Source organism: Rhinopithecus roxellana, chromosome 6, assembly GCF_007565055.1.
Source record: "Rhinopithecus roxellana isolate Shanxi Qingling chromosome 6, ASM756505v1, whole genome shotgun sequence".
In the NCBI taxonomy this organism is placed as follows: Eukaryota; Metazoa; Chordata; class Mammalia; order Primates; family Cercopithecidae; genus Rhinopithecus; species Rhinopithecus roxellana.
Genome location: NC_044554.1, coordinates 120,842,654 through 120,866,790, shown reverse-complemented (window position 1 = coordinate 120,866,790; position 24,137 = coordinate 120,842,654). Strand labels below are relative to the sequence as shown.

Below are 24,137 nucleotides of genomic sequence, written 5' to 3'. Positions count from 1 at the left end.
GGAAAACTGTCTAACAAAATGTGTTTTGAGACTAAGGATAAATCACAGTATTGCATTAATTATGTACAATGCTATTTGTTAACACACCACTCTTAGGAAGAAACTGTTGAGGAAGGGGAAATCTTGTCTTTACACAACAAGTATTTTAAAACAAAAGTTTTGGTGACCAAGATGTTCAGCATGTGCCCCTAAGAAGGTAGAAATAATATTCCAGAAGATGTCTGGGGACTCTATGTAGGAGTGGTATCCATGTTGAAGGGTAATTGCTTATTTGGAGCTGAATGAAACACTCTCACTGGGAGGTACGACAGGGAGCACTGAAAAAGAGAAGGGAGGTAAACTAATATTTGCCAAAGGACTGTGTTTAGTAAGGTACCCAGTAATTTATACTCTTACCTTACTTAAAGATTAAACAATAATCCTGCCAAGAGGTTATACAAATTGAAAAGCTGAGGCTCAGAGAGGTTAGAGAGCTTCCTGAATATTACACATTTTAGTAGTGGAACTAGGGATGAACCTGGTTCTGATGCTACCAAAGATGATGCTGGCTCCAGGCATTTTCTTGTCATTTGTGTCAATAATTAGCTTGTGCAACCTTCCTTCCTCTCTTCTGTTTTTTCCTTTGCTCATGTCAATACTATTTACTGATGGTATATATTCTTAGGTCAGTAAGACCACTATGTACACAACATGTTAGATGCAGGTATTAACAAGAATACTCTAGGAGCTCTATCCTCACCATGAATAGAAATTGAGACCTGGTTTTATAGAGTCTCCCCAAATGATGAGAGGGATATATTGTTTCATGAAAATCAAACAACCAGAGGGTGGAATGGGTAACAGTGGATACTAGGGATGACGTTGTTAAAATCATCTCTTTTTTAGCTAGGGATGGTGGTAGGTACTTTTAGTCCTAGCTACTTGGGAGGCTGAGATGGGAGGATTGCTTGAGCCCTGGAGGTCAAGGCTGTAGTGAGCCATGATCATGCCACTGCAGCCTGGGCAACAAAGTTGCAAAAAACAAAACAAAACAAAAACAAAAACGCTAAAAAACAAATAGTGTCTTTCTCCAGTGACTTCTTATATTCATCTTCATTATGAGGCTGAACATTCACTAAATTTGTAAATATTTTCTTAATCAAATGAAAATGATATCAGTAAGTTTGAGGAAAAGTATCACATATCATGTGTTTCTTTTATATAAGGAGAGGTAAAAATGATTGCATTTCTATTCATGCTTCACTTTCCCAAATGTGGCAGTTTTCAATGTCCTAAAGCTTAAGAATTAAGGTATATATATACCCACAGGGGCCCAGTGAGGAAGACCTGGCTCAGATCTTGATTTGGAAGGCTTATTTAGAAAATGGAACCCCTCTCAACAGCATCTCATATGTGATGAACAGGAAGCTGAGTCTTTACGGTGTTTTCTGAGTAGAGTTAGGGGAGATCAAGGAGATCGGGAACAACAGCAGAGAGGTGAATTCTTAAGGGAGTTCAAAAAGGGTAGAGAGCTGTGTGTCTAACCCCTAACAGTTACCAACAGAAAAGAGAGAGAGAGAACACAAGAAGGAGAAAGGAATAGAGACGCTTGCAACAGGCTGCGCCCCTCAGGAGGGAACAGCGTGGCTTCTGGAGGGGAGGAGGCAGGGAAAGGAATGTCTGCTTGATGTTCTTTGATATTTCCACTATTCCCCCTGCAGATTTATTATGCTTATTGGGTACTCCAGAGCTATTATTCTCAGGGTGTTTACAAATAAAAGAGGGGTGAGAAGCAAATATAAAAAGCAAGATCTCTGGACACTTGAGTGCAAAATGCAATGACTCTTTAGTGTAGCGTTTCCAAAGCAGCAGACATCCACATTTGTATTACACTGACAAGCATTTAAAATAAATGAATATTGCACAAGTTGATGTAGAATTGTGTCACCCAATATGGCAGCCACCAACCACATGTGGTCCTTAACTCTTATTAATTACATTTATTTATTTATTTATTTATTTGTTTATTTATTTATTTTGAGACGGAGTCTCACTCTGTCGCCCGGGCTGGAGTGCAGTGACTGGATCTCAGCTCACTGCAAGCTCCGCCTCCCGGGTTCACGCCATTCTCCTGCCTCAGCCTCCCGAGTAGCTGGGACTACAGGCGCCCGCCACTGCGCCCACCTAGTTTTTCGTATTTTTTAGTAGAGACGGGGTTTCACCGTGTTAGCCAGGATGGTCTCGATCTCCTGACCTCGGGATCCGCCCGTCTCGGCCTCCCAAAGTGCTGGGATTACAGGCTTGAGCCACCACGCCCGGCCATTAATTACATTTAAATGTAATAAAAAATTCAGTTCCTAATTCACAGTAGTCACATTTTAAGTGTCCTGGAACCACAGAGGCCTAACGGCTACTGCATTTGTCAGCACAGATATAGAAATGTCGGGCCAAACTTTTGGTTACCTCAGAGGCCAGCAGCCTTCTTGAGCATAATCTCTTTTGTCTCTGTGCTAGGGATAAAAACCGATTTCTTCCTTATATATAATTCTGAAGACACTGGTTGTGAACCAGGCAACTTGAAGTCAGAAGCCTATGCCTGTTACCTGATGGGTCAGAGACCAGGCAAAACAGACTGTGTCTGACCCGGCTAGGACTAGGTTTGCTCCTCCTCTGTGCTCTGCTTTACTCCATGACTCGGGATTGAATGGGAAACTCTAGTACCCACTTGTGATAAGCAAAATGGCTCCCAAAGATGTCCACCTGTTAACCCCTGAAGCTGGTGAACAGGTAACTTTTCACAGCAAAAGGGACTGTGCAGAGAGAGTAACCTGGATTAACCAGGTGGGCCCAATCTAATTACACGAACCTTTGGAAGCAGAGAACTTTCTCCTGCTGGAGGCAGAGGAGATGGGGCAGAGAGGAAGTCAGAGAGATCAGAAGCTTGTTTGATGGAGAAGGTGGCTATGTGATGAGGCATGCAGGAGGCATTGAATGGGTGGAGACAGTAAGCAAGGAAGTGAGACCTCAGCCCTACCCCACAAGGAACTGAATTCTGCCAACAACCTGCGTGAGCATGGGAGTAAATTCTCCCCGAGAGCCTCCAGGTAAGATTCTCCCTGAGAGCCTCCAGATAAGAGCCCAAGTTGGTCAACGTCTTGATTTTGGCCTTGTGAGACCCAGAGAAAAGAAACCAGCTCAGCTCATCCAGACTTCTGCCTGCCAGAACTGTAAGGTAATGTTTGTAGTATTCTATACCAATACATGTGTGGTAATTTGTTATGGCAGTCACAGAATACAAACACCCACTGTATATTTGGGAGAGGCAGAGGAACTCCTACAGTTTATGCTTCTAGAATCTGTTTGGAGAAGAGTTCAAGAAAGCCTAATTCCATCTCCTCCTTTCAGGGAAATGAGCAGCCCAGCTGCCTCTAGAAGCTCTGTGCCACTTCAGAAGTAGGGTTGGGTTTTATTCCTTAACGAGCTGGATGGCAGGAGGAAGGTATTAGCCACACCATAAGCACGTACTTTTTGGATGAGGAGTCCAACACATAATCTGAAAGGATGAAAAGCAATGGCTGTTGCCAACTCCCAAGCCTGGCACATACTGCCAATTAGTAAGAGAGAAAATGGGTATTTTCTGTCTATCAGAAGGGGAACAAAAAACGCGTGTCCAACAGATAACAAACAGCATGGGGCCTGCCCTTGGCCATCACCAGGGGTTATTAATGACACTGAATTCTTTGCTACAAACAAAAAGAGACATGGATAAGAAATCTGGCACTGATACAAAATGATAGGGGTTAACCTCCTGGGGGCAGTGGGAGCTGTGTGGAAGAGGTGACAAACCTCACTGGTAGGGTGCGAGTGGGTAGCAGACAGGCCTGTCATCTCTGGCACTTAGACTGTCACAAAGCCAGCCTTTTTCCCATGGTGCACTACCCAGCAGTGGGCAGGAGAGGCCCAAGTTGGTGGTGCGGGCAGTCAGCCAGCTGCAAACACTGTTTTCCCCAGGACAGAGAAGTCATGTTTTTGTTCTGTCTCAGCTCTCATGGCTGCATGAAATCTAGATTGGAATAGCATCAGGTCCCAGAAGAGACATCTCCACTCATGGCTGCAGTGAGAACAAAATAAAATTGATATTGATAAGCTCCCATGAATATGGGGTTTTAAAATTGATAATATTCCCTTCATAAGATTCACTGGAGTACATACATTCCTAGTTGTTATTTTCAATTGTGCTGATCATTTGACCTCATGAGCCTGTTTTTAATTTTAGGCTATAAAATGAAGATGATAATATCTGCCCTGACTACCTCAAAAGACTGCCATAAGCTATGTGGGGATGTGAAAATATACATTGCAAAAGGCTGTCTAACTGTTAGTTCCACCACAACTATAACTGTGGAGATGAGTTGCATGTCAGACCTTTGACTATGTCTGTTTCATATGCTTTCACATTTATACTGTTGCCACTGTTAGTGATCAGAGCTAGGCCTTTGGCAAATTTACCATCTTCCACTCAGATAGTTTTCTCTTTGTCCTCCTGGCACCTGCTTGCAACCTGAATCTTTGGACAGATCTTTATTGTCTTTTCCAAGGCTCTCTAGGACTCCCACCAGGGCCTGGGAAGCATTTCCCATTTTAGGTCCTCCTCTTTTTCCTTTCAAGAATCCTATCTGCAATTTCCTAGAAGAGCTGCTCTCTGTTAGATGGCAAAGGGTTTAAGGGGTCTTGATAAACATCATATCTATGTAATGCTTTCAGTAACTGAACTAATGATTTATTCTCATGAAAGCAAATGTCTCCATAGCAAATTGCTATGAACTGCAACTTCCAAGCAAGCAGGTGAGCCTTTGGGGCCTTGAAACAATACTATGTATGGCTGTGAAGAGTCAGGACAAGAGACCTGCTTGGATTGGACTGTCTGCATATTGAAAACAGTACATTTTAAAGGGTATGGCATGTGGTGAAGAACTACACCTCATGCAGTGTTCTAATGCTGAACTCAAATCCATAGAGCTGGGCAGTGGACAGCTGCAGCTCATCCTTTGAGTTAAAAGACTGGAATTCCAAAATGTCTGCTTTAGTGTCTGCTTTAGAGCTTATCAGCCCAATAAACCCATCCCCAAAACAGTGAATTAGTGATGTATAGAATAATTTCTTTGAAAATATTACGAGAAGAAGTCTCCAGGCACTAAATAAATTAAAATTGTTACTTTGAAGTAAATAGAGTTATAACAAAAATGATCAACAATGAAAAAAATGTGAAAGTGAGGGAAGATGATTTCAGATCTCACTCAACTCAACTGCTCCTCCTAGTGCAATAACAGTGTTCTTACCTTCCTCTCACATTTCTAAATAGGGAAAGACATTTAAAACTGTAGCTTACTTTGCAATGTATTATTATGTTAGAAAATTTTAGATCAGCTTAGAACATTAGAGAGAATGGAAAACAGGGTCTTTCAGTTTCGTGCGAAGTCTCTGACTTAAATCTTAATGGGACATATCATCTATAATGACAAGAAAAATACAATAGAGCACCACCAACATAAATAGAGTGAAAGTTATGTTATTCCTCTGAATATTATTTTAAATACATTATGTTTTATGCATATGTAACTCAACTATCTAGCAAGTCACCTTTAAAATATGTCTTGGAAGTTAAACATCAAATCAGATAAAATACTCAAGGAAAGTTCAAGAACACAAAGTTAGGAAACATTTCTAAATCTTTTAAATTCGGGTTTGTGACTCCACTGGAACATTCAATTGTAGCAGGTAAGATTTTTCTTCTCTATTTTTGTGTTCCCAGAAAGGTAGCTTTGTTTAAATGTCTCTGTATTTACTACACAATTTAAAATATCAATTCTTACAAATTCTTAGGAAAAATCCAGTTTTACTTAACTAACAGAGGATTATAAGCAGAACCACAGCATGCGTGGGAACAAGCAGGAAAAGGTTAACCTGTGCCTACTCAAGTCTGTAGATGTGCTTCTTGTTACCAGCCACAAGTGGCCTTTTCCAGATCTGTCTTCTGTGACTTAGTGGTTTTTCCTTAGTTCTCCTTTTGATACTTTCAAACCTCTGAAATCGTTCAGCTGTTTAAAAGTTCCAAAACAAGCAAATGTGTTCCTGGAATCTTCCCCTTAACTTTGCTGGAGAGGATATACTAAGGCTTCTTCTCCAGCCAAAATAATAAAAGATCTTTTAAGTGGCTAAAATTCTTGGTTGATTGCACATACACGCCAATGTCAGACAACTATAAATAGAGAGATTTGGAAGAGAAATAGGGAGAATATAACTGCAACAAAATAAAATGGAATGTCTTGAAGGTAATCAGAAAACAGTACATGTTTTTACAAAACTAAGATTTGTCTCCCTTTAATCCACAATCCCCTTTATGGAGGAAGAGCCCACATGGATTATGTACTTCCAGTACGAGGGAATAAAAGGACTTTTTTCTTTATTAATATACATTTATTATTCTCAATCACATAATTAAGATTTCTTCTTTCTATTAATCTTTTGAATTTGGATATCTGTTGGATCTTATGATATTTTCCCCCATCACTGCTTTGTTTTCACAGAACAATAAAAGAATCTTTCAAAGCATGAAATTATGTCCGTGGTTGCTGATACAAATGAATTCAGCAGGGAATTGCCTATGTGTTACCTAGAGTTGGCCCCCAAATAAACTGGATCTTTTGTTATAGCTATTCAAATAAACCTAAGGATTCATTTCTCAAGAAATTTCTACTCTCTTAGGCAGGTTAATATATCCACTAGCTTTAATACCTAGGTTAATATATATTTTTCAAAGCATTGTTACTTAATTTTGAACAGTGACCTACTTCTTTATATTAACCCACCTATCTTATATTAACCCATCTAAACTGAATTCAAATTAGTTCTTGCAAATTAGTTCAATTTATTTTAAACCTATTACCATCATACAAGAGAATTTAACAGTTGCTTCAGTTTAGTAATTGTGCTATAGACAAGCAAATTAGTTGGCAATGGAGAAAACCATCACTCATGTAATAGTCTTTTAATGTAGTTCTTTCGAATTCTGATCTCACTCCTTAAGTGAAAGATGCTGAAATGTTGATGAAGTTGCAAGGACCATTTGGAGGAAAAATCAATAATATAATTAACATCTCTGCATCTTAGTTCTCTTTAAATTGCATTGGTCTGAATTGGCTAGAGGCTACGGCTTGGCTCTAAAGATTCAGCACTTAATATTGGAATACCAGAAAGTAGCATTTTAATATTTTTAGTAATGATTTTGTTACTTAGTGTCTCTGAAATAAACCCTTAAGGCAAGACTTACAAGGACTTAAAAATAGCAAGGTTCTAAACAAGCCATGTTCATAATTTTAAAATCTTACCTCAAGCTCAGCTTTTATCATTTTCCTTAAAATATTTAAAAAGTAATCTAATGGTGAGACTCAGTTTATTAAATGCCTTTGAATTAATTCTAATGATAAATTCTGCAATTCTAATTACCTGTTCTCCAGAAATGCTGCTATGCTACGTCTGATAGTTTCAAATTTTCCTGTTACTTTAAATATAGGTTTACAGATTCAACGGCTTTATCAAGAATTGTTTCATAAAGTGGTTATCTGGTTGGAAGGAATGATGTCGTATTCCTATGAGACAGGAATGTGTTTGATCATTTAATTAAGGTAGGAACTGTATACTGTATATATTACTTGGCGTATAAAAGCACGTAATTAAAATATGTTAGACCAGTGATCAGGAAATGGGGAGGCAGAGAAGAGGAGTATGCACAGAAAGCTCCCAGGAAAGGGAATGCTTCCCAGGGGAGCCTTGAGAGTAAGAACTGGCTCTTCAAATGGCACATGCAAAGACCATGTTAGACAAAAATGATTATACCTATGTGTTCTTTGAGTTACAAATTTAATAAAAATAAATGGCCAAATCCCTAAACTACTGCAGAATTTAATGTATTCATTTCATGAGTTCCTTGCCATTAGCTGTCCACTGTATCCACTGAGAGCACGGATTAGCAGCATTTTAATATGAAAAAGTTTTTCTTATCCAAACTTTTTTGGGAGTATCCAAAATTAAACATGTGATAACAGTGAAAAATGTGAGTATAACACTAAATTCCAAGTAGACAAAATTGTGTGACAAATTGCAGTTTATTTAATCAAACCAGTTCCAGTTGTCTTTTCTCCAGCATAATCCTTGAAATGTGACACCCACAAGTAAACGGGAATGACTAAATTACTGTTTCCAACTTCCAATGATTTTCTAACACATTGGCTTGCAATAAGTGTCTCCTGAATAACTACAAAATCCAGATCTTCAGATTTTATGAAATTTCAAAAACCATAAATAAAACTAACTAAGGTCAGATGAGAGAACAGACATGAAATAAATGGAGAACACATACTTCAAGACATAAATGCATTTAGCTTCCCAATAAGGCTTAAGGGAAAAATAGGCAAAGCGAAAAAATCTGAAAGATCAACTTTAGCTCAAAAGTTGTCACCAACATCATTTATATTAGAAAGTCAGTCACTATATTGTATTTTCTAAATGCTTTTTTGCTAATACAAAAATATTTCTTGGAATTTAGCTGCAAGAAGACTGACCACAAGGAATTTTAGGATTTACAGTTCTGAAGCAATGCCATATCTCTCTAGGAACTCAAATTCATACAGTGTTGGCTCAGGCTGAACACGGTAGCTAGCACACAGTTAAGGTTTAACAGCAGTTTAATGGTTAAATGAATGAATAAATACGCAGCAGGATGAATGAACAATGTCATGAAAAACATATAAGAAGAGTTGTAAATATTAAAAGAGAAAGAAAGAGAACGAGCACAATCTGTATAAAGACTTACTTATTCCACGCTTGTCTAAGGTTTTTAGAGCTGTACAGGGTAAAGCGTTCTGAAATAAAAGAGAAAAATGATAAACAATCTTTGTATCAAATGTATATATTACAAGCATGTTGAAAAAACTTCAACTTCAAAAAAAGACAGTGGGCTATTCAGTCAGTTAGGCCAGCATAGTAAGGTCTTCACTTTTATACTGGGCAGCTGTAAAGAGTAAAACAGGAAGATTACAACATATTAAACGGTGAAGCATTGTTTTCTTTTGTCTAAGATGGTTTATTTCATAATTTGGTTTCATAGTAACTATTTCTTAGAATAACTAAGTTTTAATTGAGTTGAAAAAAGAAATGCAAATTCCAAACCTCCAACCTGTAAGTAGATTTATAGAAGTGTATCAATACATTTTGTTAAGTGAGGCTTGCTGTTTTTTTCCTATGATGATTTCTCTGACCAAATATGATAATGTTGGGTCTCCTTTCCTATACTGTATGGTATTTATACATGCTCAAAGTCAAACTACCAGAGTCCTATACTGTATATTTACATTTATCTGTGAACAATCTTTAGATTTGTTTTAGTTTAAAAAGGAACATGTTTGTTTTACCAAGTTAAACAATAAAGTGATAGAGAATAGATATTATAATCTCTTCAGAATCTCATTCTTTCACTTCTGATGATATGGCAATTGTTAATGATTTGATATGTCCCTTTTCAATATTTTTTGTTTATGAAATACACCCATCCTTATGTGCAAACATATATACCACTGATTTTTTCGAATGGATTCTACAATAAACATTACCCTTGAAACTTTTTTGGCACTTAACAATATATACTAGATAGTCCTTCAAATCAAGAAATATATGTAACAATTTTTTTTTTTTTTGAGACAGAGTCTTGCTCTGTTGCCCAGGCTGTAGTGCAACGGCCCAGCCTTGGCTCACTGGGTTCAAGCGATTCTCCTGCCTCAGCCTCATGCCAAGTAGCTAGAATTACAGGCATGCGCCAACATACCCAGCTAATGTTTGTATTTTCAGTAGAGACAGGGTGTCATCATGCTGGTCAGGCTGGTCTCGAATTCCTGACCTCAGGTGATCCACCTGCCTTGGCCTCCCAAAGTGCTGGGATTACACGAGTGAGCCACTGCGCCCAGCCTGTAACGATTGTTTTAAAATTGTATAACGTTTCATAGAAGTACCATAATTTATCTGACTGTTCTCCCATTGACGAACCTTTAAGTAGTTTCCAATTTCTTTTCCCTTACAAACAATACTTAAGCAAATATCCTTGCACATGTCCCTCTACATACAGATGCTTTCATTTCTGTTGGATGGATTCCCCAATATAGAATTGCTTGGCAAATGGTATGCATATTTTACAATTTAACAAATGCCAACAGAGTACTTTTCATTTCCCACCAGTGATGAAAAAGAATGTTACTTTCTTTGTATGTCTTCTAGCATTGGTTGTTACCAGTTGTTTACATGTTGCCAAAGCTACACTTGATAAAACATTCTTGGGCTTCTTTTCATATGCTTTCTGGCCATTTACATTTCTTCTACTGTTTCAAATTTCACTTTTCATAGCTGGTACTAGTTTTAATATTGGATTCTTGGTTTTTTATCAATCAGTTTATAGAAATATTTTTGTATGTGATCAAGTTGACCCGTGTGTGTGTGCATATGTATGTATAAAAGTGAAATATGTATGCACTTTTTTCCACATAGAAATTTAAATTTTTATTTAGTAAAATATTCTTATTCTTTTTTATTTTACTTTATGTTCCAGGATACATGTGCAGGACATGCAGGTTTGTTAATGTAGGTATACTTGTGCCGCGGTGGTTTGCTGCACCTATCTGCCCGTCATCTAGGTTTTAAGCCCTGCATGCATTAGCTATTTGTCCTGATGCTCTCCCTCCCCTCACCCCCTGACTCCCCAACGGGCCCCTGTGTGTGATATTTCCCTTGCTGTGTCCACGTGTTCACATTGTTAAATTCCCACTTATGAGTCAGAACATGCTTGGTTTTCTGTTTATGCGTTAGTTTGCTGAGGATGATGGCTTCCAGCTTCATCCACGTCCCTGCAAAGGACATGATCTCATTCCTTTTTATGGTTACATAGTATTCCATGGTTAATATGTACCACATTTTCTTTATCTGGTCTATCATTGATGGGCATTTGGATTGGTTCCATGTCTTTGCTACTGTAAATAGTGCTGCAATAAACATACATGTGCATGTGTCTTTATAGTAGAATTATTTATATTCCTTTGGGTATATATGCAGTAATGGGACTGCTGGGTCAAAGAGTATTTCTGGTTCTAGATCCTTGAGGAATCACCACACTGTCTTCCACAATGATTGAACTAATTCACATTCCCACTAACAGTGTAAAAGCATTCCTATTTCTCCTCAGCCTCACCAGCATCTATTGTTTCCTGACTTTTTAATAATCGCCATTCTGGCTGGCATGAGATGGTCTCACTATGGTTTTGATTTGCAATTCTCTAATGATCAGTGATGTCGAACTTTTTTTCACATGTCTGTTGGCTGCATAAATGTCTTCTTTTGAGAAATTTCTGTTCACATCCTTTGCCCACTTTTTGATGGGGTTGTTTGTCTTTTCCTTGTAAATCTGTTTAAGTTCCTTGTAGATTCTGGGTATTAGACCTTTGTCAGATGGGTAGATTGCAAAAATGTTCTACCATTCTGTTGCCTGTTTATTCTGTTCACTCTGTTCATTCTTTTGCTGTGCAGAAGCTCTTTAGTTTAATTAGATCCCATTTGTCAATTTTAGCTTTAGTTGCAATTGCTTTTGGCATTTTTGTCATGAAATCTTTGCCCATGCCTAAGTCCTGAATGGTATTACTTGGGATTTTTTTCTAGGGTTTTTATGATTTGGGGCTTTATATTGAGTTCTTTAATTCATTTTGAGTTAATTTTTGTATAAGGTGTAAGGAAGGGGTCCAGTTTCAGTTTTCTGCATATGGCTAGCCAGTTTTCCCAGCACCATGTATTAAACAGGGAATCCTTTCCCCATAGTTTGTTTTTGTCAGACTTGTCGAAGATCAGATGGTTATAGACGTGTGACATTGTTTCTGAGGTCTCTGTTCCATTCCATTGGTCTATATGTCTGTTTGGTGCCAGTACCATGCCTTTTTTTTCCTTTTCTTTTTTTTTTTTTTTTTTTTTTTTTTTTTTGGTTACTATAGCTTTGTAGTATAGTTTGAAGTCAGGTAGCATGATGCCTCCAGCTTTGTTCTTTTTGCTCAGGATTGTCGTGGCTATATGGGTTCTTTTTTGGTTTTATATAAAATTTAAAGTTTTTTTTTTTTTCTAATTCTGTGAAGAATGTCAATGATAGCTTGATGGGGATAGCTTTCAATCTATAAATTACTTTGGGGGGGGGTATGGCCATTTTCACGATAATGATTCTTCTTATCCATGAGCATGGAATGTTTTTCCATTTGTTTGTGTCCTCTCTTATTTTCTTGAGCGGTGGTTTGTAATTCTCCTTGAAGAGGCCCTTCACATCCCTTGTTAACTGTATTCCTAGGTATTTTATTCTCTTTATGGCAATTGTGAATAACAGTTCATTCATCATTTGGCTCTGTTTGTCTATTGTTGGTACATAGGAATGCTTGTGATTTCTGCACATTGATTTTGTATGCTGAGACTTTGTTGAAGTTCCTTATCAACTTAAAAAGTTTTTGGGCTGATAGGGTTTTCTAAATATAGAATCATGTCATCTGCAAACAGAGGCAATTTGACTTCCTCTTTTCCTATCTGAATACCCTTTCTTTCTTCTTTGTCTTGCCGGATTGCCCTGGCCAGAACTTCCAATACTATGTTGAATAGGAGTGTTGACAGAGGGCATCCCGGTCTTGTGACAGTTTTCAAAGGGAATGCTTCCAGCTTTTGTCCATTGAGTATGATATTGGCTATGGGTTTGTCATAAATAGCTCTTACTATTTGGAGGTAGTTCCAGCAATACCTAGTTTATTGAGAGTTTTTAAAAGGAAGGGATGTTGAATTTTATCAAAGGCCTTTTCTGCATCTATTGAGATAATCATGTGGTTTTTGTCATTGGTTCTGTTTATGTGATGGATTACGTTTATTGATTTGCATATGTTGAAGCAGCCTTGCATCCTGGGGATGAAGCTTTTTGATGTGCTGCTGGATTTGGTTTGTCAGTATTTTATTGAGGATTTTTGTATCAAGTTTCATCAAGGATATTGGCCTGAAGTTTTCTTTTTTGTGTGTGTTTCCACCTGGTTTTGGTATCAGGATGATGCTGGCCTCATAAAAAGTGTTAGGGAGGAGTTCCTCCTTTTCGATTGGAATAGTTTCAGAAGGAATAGTACCAGTTCCTCTCTGTATCTCTGGTAGAATTCAGCTGTGAATCCATCTGGTCCTGGGTTTTTTTTGGTTTGTAGCCTATGAATTACTGCCCCAATTTCAGAACTTGTTATTCGTCTATTCAGAGATTCAACTTCCTCCTGGTTTAATCTTGGGAAAGTGTATGTGTTGTGAGTTTATCCATTTCTTCAAGATTTTCTGGTTTATTTGTGTAGAGGTGTTTACAGTATTCTCTGATGGTAGTTTGTATTTCTCTGGGGTCAGTGGTGATATCCCATTTATCATTTGTTATTGTGTCTATTTGATTCTTCTCTCTTTTCTTCTTTATTAATCTAGCCACTGCTCTATTTTGTTAATTAAAAAAAAAAAAAAAAACCAGCTCCTGGATTCATTCATGTTTTGAAGGGTTTTTTTTTTGTGTGTGTCTCTATCTCCTTCAGTTCTCCTCTGATCTTAGTTTTGTCTTCTGCTAGCTTTTGGATTTGTTTGCTCTTGCTTCTCTAGTTCTTTTAATTGTGATATTTGGGTGTCGATTTGAGCTCTTTCTAGCTTTCTCATGTAAGCATTTAGTGTGATAAGTTTCTCTCTTAACACTTCTTCAGCTGCATCCCAGAGATTCTGGTACATTGTCTCTTTGCTCTCATTGGTTTCAAAGAACTTCTTGATTTCTGCCTTAATTTCATTATTTACCCAGGAGTCATTCAGGGGCAGGCTGTTCAATTTCCATGTAGTTGTGTGGTTTTGAGTGAGTTTCTTAATCCTGAGCTCTAATTTGATTGTACTGTGGTCTGAGAGAATGTTTTGTTATGATTTCAGTTCTTTTGCACTTGCTGAGGAGTGATTTATTTCTAATTATTTGGTTGTTTTCTGAATAATAAGTGCCATGTGGGACTGAAAAGAATGTATAATCTGTGGATTTGGGGTGGAGAGTTCTGTGGCTGTCTATAAGGTCCACTTGATTCAGAGCTGAGTTCAGGTTCTGAATATCCTTATTAATTTTCTGTCTCATTAATCTAATATTGACAGTGGGGTGTTAAAGTCTCCCACTATCATTTTGTGGGAGTCTAAAACTCTTTGTAGGTCTCTAAGAACTTGTTTTATGAATCTAGGCACCCCTGTATTGGGTACACAAATATTTCAGATAGTTAGTTGTTCTTTTTCAATTGTACCATTTATCATTATGTAATGCCCTTGTCTTTTTTTTATCTCTGTTGGTTTAAAGTCTGTTTTGTCAAGAGACTAGGACTGCAACCACTGTCTTTTTTTTTTTTTTTTCTTTCCATTTGCTTGGTAAATTTTGCTCCCTTTATTTTGGCCCTATATGTGTCTTTGCACATGAGATGGGTCTCCTGAATACAGCACACCGATGGGTTTACCAGTGTGTCTTTTAATTGGGGCATGAAGCCCATTTACATTTAAGGTTAATATTGTTACATGTGAATTTGATCCTGTCATCATGATGCTATCTGTTTATTTTGCACACTAGTTGATGCAGTTTCTTCACAATGTCATTGGTCTTTATATTTTGGTGTGTTTTATGCAGTGGCTAGTACCAGTTTTTCCATTCCATATTTAGTGCTTCCTTCAGCAGCTCTTGCAAGGCAGGCCTGGTGGTGACAAAATCCCTCAGCATTTGGTTGTCTGAAAATGATTTTATTTCTCCTTCATTTATGAAGCTTAGTTTGGCTGGATATGAAATTCTGGTTGAAAATTATTTTCCTTAAGAACGTTGAATATTGGCCCCCACTCTCTTCTGGCTTGCAGGGTTTCTGCTGAGAGATCTGCTGTTAGTCTGATGGGCTTCCCTTTGTAGGTGACCTGTCCTTTCTCTCTGGCGGCCCTTAACATTTTTTCCTTCATTTTGACCTTGGAGAATCTGTTGATTGTGTGTCTTGGGGTTGGTATCTTTATGGTATTCTCTGTATTTCCTGAATTTGAATGCTGGCCTGTCTTGCTAGGTTGGGGAAGTTCTCCTAGATAATATCCTGAAGTGTGTTTTCCAACTTGGTTCCATTCTCCCTGTCTCTTTCAGGTACTCCAATCAATTGTAGGTTCTGTCTTTTTACTGCTTGATCAATTTGGCTATTGATACTTGTGTATGCTTCACAAAGGTCTCATTCTGTGTTTTTCATCTCCATCAGGTCATTTATGTTCCTGTGTAAACTGGTTATTCTAGTTAGCAGCTCCTGTAAGGTTTTTATCAAGGTTCTTAGCTTCTTTGCATTGAGTTAGTACATGCTCCTTTAGCACAGCAGAGTTTATTATTACCCACCTTCTGAAGCCTACTTCATCCATCTCATCTTCTGTCCAGTTCTGAGCCCTTGCTGGAGAGGCATTGCAATCATCTGAAGGAGTAGAGGCACTGTGGCCTTTTGGGTTTTCAGCATATTTTTGTTGATTCTTTCTTATCCTCATGAGTTTGTCTAGTGTCAATCTTTGAGGCTGCTGACTCTTGGAGGAGGTTTTTCTGCGAACATTTTTGTTGATGCTGCTGTTGCTTTCTGTTTGTTTATTTTTTCTTTCAATGGTCAGGTCTCTCTTCTGTATGGCTGCTGCCGTTTGCTGGGTATTTACTTTAGGCCCTATTTATCTGTTTCACTCTTGTGCCTGGAGTGAACTTGAGAAGGCTGGAGAACGGCAAAGATGGGTGCCTGCTCCTTTCTCTGGCATCTCTGACCTCAAGGGGCACCAACCTGATGCCAATAGAAACACTTCTATATAGGGTGTCTGACAACCCCTGTTAGAGGGTCTCACCCAGTTGGGTGGCACGGGGAGCAGGACCCATTTAATGAAGCACTTTGGTTGTCCCTTGGTGGAGGGGGTGTGCCGAGCTGGAGGGAAACCCACTCATCTGGGCTGCTTGGATTCCTCAGAACTAGCAGGAGGAAAGACTAAGTCTGCTGGTCTGTAGAGACTATGGCCACCCCTCCCCCTAGGTCTGAGGCCCAGAGAGATCAGAGTTCTGCCCCTGAGCCCCTGGCTGGAGTTGTTGGAGTTCCTGCAGGGATGCCCCATTCCCGTGAGAAAAGATGAGTCAGGGTCAGGTCTGAAGAGGTACTCTGGCCACAGTCTGTCACAACTGGTGTGTTGGGCTGTGGGGAATCCCTCTTGGGACCAAGCCATCCAGCTTCCCCGGCTTCAGCAGGGGAAGAACACAGCCTCTAGAGCTATAGAGATGGCTGCTGCCCTTATCTCGCCCTGGGAGCTTAGTGTGTTAGGCAGCTAGCAGTCCCAGTGTTGGCTGCTGCCCCTCCCTGAAGGAGCTCTGAGGGTTTAGACAGCAGGTAGCTGTAGCTGTGGTGATGGCCAGCCCTCCCACCAGGAGCTTGGCAGGCTTAAGCAGATTCTAGCTTAGTGACTGTTGAAAATCTGAGCAGCTCCATGGTTGGGACCCTAGGCTCCGGTGGTGTGGGCTCATGAGTGGGATCTTCCAATTCGCAGGTTGCACAGTTCCGTGGAAAAAGTACCGTTTCCCAGGCTGGGTAGCACACTCACTTACTGCCTCCCTTGACTAGGGGGTGAGGGGTCCCCTGCCCTGTGTGACTCTCAGGTGGGCCGCCACACTATACCGCTCTTCCTTCCTCTCTGTGGATCATGTCAGCTGCCTAGTCTGTCCGCATGACAGAACCTGGATACCTCAGTTGCCAGTGCAGGATTCGCAAGCTGTTTTAGTTCTTTTTGATGGGAGCCTCGGATCGCCACTGCTTCACAGTCGGCCATCTTGGCTCTGCCCCAAATTACTCTTTTTCTTTTGGCTTTCTTGTCTTGTTTAAAGAAGAAGACCCTGATCTTGATTTTATACAAACAATAACTTCATTTTTCTCCTACTGTTTTTTTTTTTTTTTTTTTTTTTTTGAGATGGAGTCTCGCTCTGTCACCCAGGTTGGAGTGCAGTGGCCAGATCTCAGCTCACTGCTAGCTCTGCCTCCCGGGTTTACACCATTCTCTTGCCTCAGCCTCCCCAGTAGCTGGGACTACAGGCGCCCGCCACCGCGCCCGGCTAGTTTTTTGTATTTTTTAGTAGAGACGGGGTTTCACCGGGTTAGCCAGGATGGTCTCGATCTCCTGACTTCGTGATCCACCCGCCTCGGCCTCCCAAAGTGCTGGGATTTTTTTTTTTTTTTTAACAAATTGTTACTTCTTGGCTTTACTATCTGGAATTTATTTTGTAAATATGGCATGACATTTTCTTTGTTCAAGGAGGACAGACAATTATGCCAGGATTCGGTAAAAATCAATCATTATAGATCACTCTTTCTCTGATAATTTGAAGTGACACCTTTGTCCTATATTACATTCCAAAATATATAAGAGCCTGGACTCTTTAATACTCATCTATTTATGTCATTATCATAGTATTTTCATTAGAGTGCCTCTTGTTATCCAGGAAATGCCTTTTCTTATTAGTATTTTTTTTTTTTTGTAAAAATTATTGGGGCAAGTTTTGAACATTTCTTTCTTTTTTTCTTGCTTTTTGTTAATATTTTCTTTTTTATTTTTAAAGACAAGGTCTTGCTCTGTCACCCAGGCGGGAGTGCAATGGCATAATCATGCTCACTGCAGCCTTGACCTCCCAAGCTCAACTGATCCTCTCACCTCAGCCTCCCAAGTAGCTGGGACTACAGGAGCATGCCACCATGCCTGGTTAACTTAAAAATTTTTTTTGTAGAGATGAGGTTTTGCTATGTTGCCCATGCTGGTCTCAAACTCCTGGGCTCAAGCAATCCTCCTGCCTCGGACTCCCAAAAGGCTGGAATTATAGGCATGAGTCACTAAGCCCAGCCTGAACATTTCCTTTTTCATTAATTCCACACATAGTTAATGGTACCTAATATGTGCTAAGCATTCTTTTCATGATGAGAACATAGGCATGAACAAAACAGAACAAGTCTCTTTTCTCATGAAGCTCATATTCTAGAAACATGAGACAGACAATAAAAACATAAATACCACCATCACCATCACCAGCAGCAGCAGCAACAACAACAAAATGAATGAGTTAATTTTAGAAAGTGGTGAGTGTTCTAGTAAAGGAAAACAAGGAGATTTGATGTAGACCAGTGTGAGAACAGTTTAGGCTCTTCTTATAAGGGCAGACCAGTTTAAAATAAAACAGTCAGTCAATGCAATACACAGGCTGGGTGTGGTGGCTCATGGCTATAATCCCAGCATTTTGGGAGGCCAAGGCAGGAGGATTGCTTGGGCCCTGGAATTTGCAACCAGCTTGGCCAACACAAGGAGACCCAACTCTACAAAAAAATTGAAAAATAAGCTGGGTGTGGTGGTGTGTGCCTGTAGTTCCAGCTACCCAGGAGGCTAATGTGGGAGGATCCCTTGAGTTTGGAAGGTGGAGGCTGCACTAAGCCATGATCGTGCCACTGTACTTCAGCCTGAGTGACAGAGCAAGACCCTGTGTTAACAAACAACAAACAAAAAATTTTTTAAATTGTTTCCATTGGAAATCTGATTGCATTCTATTAAAATATATATGAATCTGAAAAGGATGATGTAAAACATTTGTGTCTTTCCATTTAGACAGCATTCATGTATACATCCTTTGGTAATATTAAATAGTTTTTTCAAGTACTGATCTTATTTCTTTTTAATGATTTAATACTTATTAGGCTTAATTCTGCTTAAAAATGGTTGGTATCCTTTTTCAGTGTTGTCTGCTTTTTTTAAATTTAAATTTAAATTTTTTTAGAGATGGCATCTCACTCTGGACGGAGTGCAGTGACACAATCATAGCTCGCTGTAGCCTTCAATTCTTCGGCTCAAGGGATCCTCCCACCTCAACCTCCCAAGTACCTGAGACTATAGGCACTCACCACCATGCCTTACTAATTATGTATTTATTTATTTTTAGAGATGGCATCTCACTGTGTTGCTCAGGCTGGTCACAAACCCCCGGCCTCAAGTGATCCTCCTGCCTCAGCCTCCTGAGTAGCTGAGATTACAAGCACAAGCCACTGTGCCTGACTTCTTGTCTGCTTTTAATTATAAGTTTTTAAAGGAGAAAATAAAAATGACTTATATTGCTTTTGTTATGGTATGTTTCATGTACAAGAATACCATTGGATAAGAAGAACAAAAAGAAAAAACACACACTCAGCTTCCTAGCTTTAAACATTATGCAATGATTTATTCATTCATTTCAACTACTATGTATTGAGCAACTACTGTGTGTCAGGTATATAACTCTTGGGGCTGAAGACACAGGACAGAAACAAAGCAAAAAACCTTCCTATTAGCAGGGAGCTTGCATTCCCATAAGGAGTATGCTAGGCTGGAATGTGCTGGAGGCCAGGATAGCTGCAGCTGACATAGAACCCAGGAGAGAGAGGTGGAGGCTGAGACACAGACAGGAAGAAGGGTTTGTGGCCTTTAAGATATGATCTGGTATGGGCGCTTTTTTTTTTTTTTTTTTTTTTTTTTTTTTTTTTTTTTTAATATAAAGGTATCACTCTGGCTTCTATTTGGAGAGTTCACTACAAGAGGCAAGGTTGGAAGCAGGGGGCCCAACAAAAGCTTATTACTGTCCAGAAGAGAGACAATATGACTTGGGTATGGGAACTGAGTGAATGCAGTGAAAAGGGGATCAGAGTCTGAAAATGCTTTGGAGGATGAACAAGTGAGATCTACTGGTGAGTTAGAAATGAAGTGGGACAGAAAGGGAGGAGTCAGGGATGGCTCATAGAGCACTGACTGATCTCCAATTTCCAGGTTACAAAGATGTGGAATTTCACATACAATTCAATTACTATTTGGAGAAGAAGTTAATCTTTCTGTGGTAATTCAGAAGGTATATAAAGAGGAGTTCCCCTGGAGTTTTGGAGTTATCAATCAAGCAGGGGTAATTGACAAAATATTTAATAACCTGTTAAGCACAGGCATTTACCAATCAGAACAGAAACTAGCCATGATGCAATAAAGGTGTACACTAGCTGATGATCAGCCCTGATTACAAACATCCATTGTTCTGAAGACACAGGCAAAAGGGCTTACCAACAAATGTGTATTTATTTGTTTCAAAGGAATGTCTAATTTCTGAGTTTATTCTCTACTAGGCTGCATTATATAAGATGCAACGTAATTCAGCCAGTTGGTGCAGAACAGGAATTTAAGGGCATAGTCTAGGTCTGAGGATTAACTGACAAAAGAGAAACGGGAAGAATAGTTCTTTGTATAAAGGTCCTTTTTTTTTTTTTTTTAATTATCTAAAGTCTGGTATTAAGAAAGCAAGAGGCATTTTAAATATTAATTAAGTCAAATGTCCTCATAAAACAAATTTGATTTCCTTAACTTTGTACTATCCACAAAGCAAATTTAATAATTTGCTATGATTTCAGGATGAATAGGAATTCTATTACAGATAAAATTAATACAATCTTGCATTTATAAGTAAATTATTATTCTTAGCAATTAATAATTGAACATAAATATTAGTTCTAAGAATTGCCTCTTTTAGAGCTTGACAGGATATGCTAATACAATTTTTTTTCCAGAAACACAATGTCAATTTTAGCTGTGCACAAAAGAGACTAAATTGATAGTGAAACATGCCATATGAGAGTAAAAAAAATAAAAAAGAATGAAGCCTCATTCTCAGGTTTACCTTCCATCAATATTCACATAAAACCTTAATTTTTTTTTAGCAAATATTGCCTGGGCATTTGCCTGTGTGCCAGGTGCTGGCACTGGGCAATAGGCACACAAAAATAACTAAGTCCTGGTTACAGTTCGGTGGCATCGAAAAAATATAGAATTACAGATACAGAATGAAAAACGCTACAGTATGGATACAGAGTCCCCACCAGAGACTACAGCTGGAGCCACTAACTGCATCTGTTTCTTTTCCAAATGAAGACAGGACAAACTCAAACACGGGAAGCTAGCTCCAGGAACACACAGAGCCTCATCGTTTATATCCAACAGCTTTCAGATCATAACTGCCAAAGTACACAATTTCAAATGGAGCCATTTCTAATGTTTTCTGCAACGAACATGACATTTATAATTAGAATAAAAAATTTTATTTTACAAACTACTTCCATCATAAATAAAAGTAATGTTCCAATAGATTAAAACAATATAATTAGGCACGTAAGTTTTGAAAACAAAAAGGTGTTAAAATTGGTGCCCCAAGTTGATAACAAGCATATTTAATAAAATAGTCAACTGCCTATGAATAATTTTATCAGAGTATTTGAGTATTTGCATATGAATGTTTTACACTGTTCTCCTTCACTTAAGTTTACTCTCACTTATTACTTTAATGTCAACTTTCTCTTTCCAATTATGTTTAAACTAGAAGTTTAGAATGTCATTATTTAAAGCACTGGCTAACTCATAGCATACCTGAGAAGTGCAATTAATTTGAACCTGCAGGCTGATTTTCACCTTCTCCTCTTAGTGCAGGGACATTGCAGAGGATGATCCCAACACAGCAGGAGACCAGGGAGGAGAGCTTGCTGAGAAGAAATCACTTGCTAAGTGACAGGGCAGGAAACAGAAGATTGGAAAGGTTTTCTCTCAAACCGCCATGCACGTAAGCACTGCAATTCATTGACATTCCGCAGGAAAACAACTGGAGAACAATGCTGCATATTGTAAAGTCTCTTGGCTTAAAAAAGCTACACCTGAAATGTCTTGAGGCACTACAAAGCAAACTTTAACCCACAGGAAGATAAAACCCAAATTGGATTTTACTCATTTGCATGCAAGCATGCAGTGTATACTTCAGGAGATTAATTTTAATTTTCTTTACTCTCTTCTCACAATGTTTTTGTATCTTATACTGCTGTGTTTTTGACTTCAATGACAGAAAGACATATGAATAAAAAGTTCAAACAACCAATAAAAAACTTCAAGTATGTTCAAAGGACTTGAAAGGCTGAAACTAGATTTGTAGCTCACACTTTTCTTTCTTTTTTTGGGAGGAGTGGGAGTGAGCAGACAAGGAGGGGGGTCCACAGAAGGATCATACAAGGCTCAAACTTCAGTAGATCTTTTGCAAATGGCTTTGACATCATATAATATAGACAATACCATGGAACAAGCATTAGTTTATAAATCAATATAAAAATGAGTATGTTTAAATGCCATATGAAATTCTAGCTGTTCTTCATAATTAACTCTTCTAAATCATACATTCAGTTACTCACAATTTCAATTTAGGATTATCTGTCATTGTAACACATGCATTTACTCCTACTAAGCTGGTAAAAAAGTAGTAATGATTTAAGCAAAAAGCTGTGGCCACACTGAAGGGCACGTCATCATCTGGCAGAGATGCTGACCCCAGTGCCTTTCTGGGGGTTGCTTTCGTGAAGGCAAAAGGCTCCAGTCCCTTACAAGGATGAACGATTAACACTGTCATAAATCACTCTGGTTATATTTCAAACAATTACCCTAATTATTTCTTTATGTTACAAATAACACACTCAAATCCTTTTGGATAGAAGGCACAGTATTTATTCATTCATTCTACAAATACTTACTGTGTGTCTGCAATTTGCTAGAGACTGTGAATACAGTGGGGCAGCAAATATACAAGGTCACAAGTAGCCTCCAACAAATCATGCGAACCAATACTGAGAGGTCTTCAGTAGAAGAAAGCTACACTCACAACTATTCACAAGAATTTTTATGCATGTTTTACTTTCTTATATCTGTTAGGAAAACCAAGCCATCAGTGAACATTTCAGTCAACATTCTGATCAAGATATTTTAAACAATGAATCTATAGTTCTTGGAACAGAAGTAAAGCAGTATTTGTGTACAGTAGAAAAGAGTTTACCTCAAATAAAGAGGGCCAGACTTTTCCCCAAATCTTAGGATTTTTAAGATATCTTAACTCCAAACGGGCATGGTGATTCCAACAGTCATTTTAGAATAATATGTATGTTACTCTAAACTGCAATCCACACCTTCAAAACACTTGATATTCCTATGATATTTAATGGCTCAGATTTGACACAGCCCCAGCATTATCAGTGAGAGGTTTTGATGTAACATATCAATGCGGAACAGAATTGCACTGCCCTGTCACTGCCACCCAGTAGAGCTACCTTAAAATGCTGAGCAGCCTCTTCAGTGCTTTACACGTGAGGCTAAATCATCCTGACTTGCCCTGGCTATAGCAAATCATCCTTCAATTACTAACAGTGTGCTTTTCTAAATGAGTAATCTTTGAGCAACTTCTGGAAACAAATGTTCTACCGTATTCATTAAACATTATTGCTTGTGATAACATTTGTGTTTCTAATATACAAATAACATTGTGGGGTTATTGAATGCATATTCCCAGGTGAGGTTTCCAAACCATCTACACTTTTCTCTACCTAAAAGTCATAGACTAATTCTCTTTCCACAAGACATTTTTCTCTAGAGAACTAAGTTTAATCAGTTAGGCATTTATTAAAGTCTAAAGCATATTATTCATAAACAAGAACAAATTTACAGCTCTCAGAAAAGAAAGTAGGAAAAGATGTTGTGTCTTACTCTCTGTGCATCCCCTTCCCCTTCCGAATCCCCCATCTAAACTCTCTAAAGGGGAAGACAGAGCAGCTCCAGACAGTGCTAGATGGGACCCAAACAACCAGGTGGCCTAACCCTTAATTTACAAATGGGTAAACTGAGGCTAGAAAGGTTGACTTGCCTGAGGCTGTAATGCAGGCTATAGTGACAGAGACTGAACCAGGACTCTACTCCCAGTCTACTATTACCAAAGAGCTAGGATACCCACGATTCCTATTTGATATTTAACAGATGTTTCTTGTATCCTCTGTGGCTTGCAAATATGAACTCACTGTAATCCACATAATAATGCTACGGGTAGGAGCTATGATTATCTTCATTTTTTACATGGTGAAATGGTACACAGACATTGACCAATTTGTCCACGTTACACAGCTCATAAGTGACAGAGC

At 38.7% G+C, this 24,137-nt stretch overlaps 1 protein-coding gene across 2 annotated transcripts in view; it reads right to left on the bottom strand.

The window, feature by feature from the left end:
* CDK14 (cyclin dependent kinase 14) overlaps positions 1–24,137 on the bottom strand; it is a 598,852-nt gene that overhangs the window by 117,365 nt on the left and 457,350 nt on the right. For both annotated transcript variants that reach the window (XM_010354653.2, XM_030932371.1), the window contains one exon: positions 8,852–8,900. In XM_010354653.2, coding sequence (XP_010352955.1) covers positions 8,852–8,900 — 49 coding nt within the window. The remainder of the gene's footprint in view (positions 1–8,851; positions 8,901–24,137) is intronic.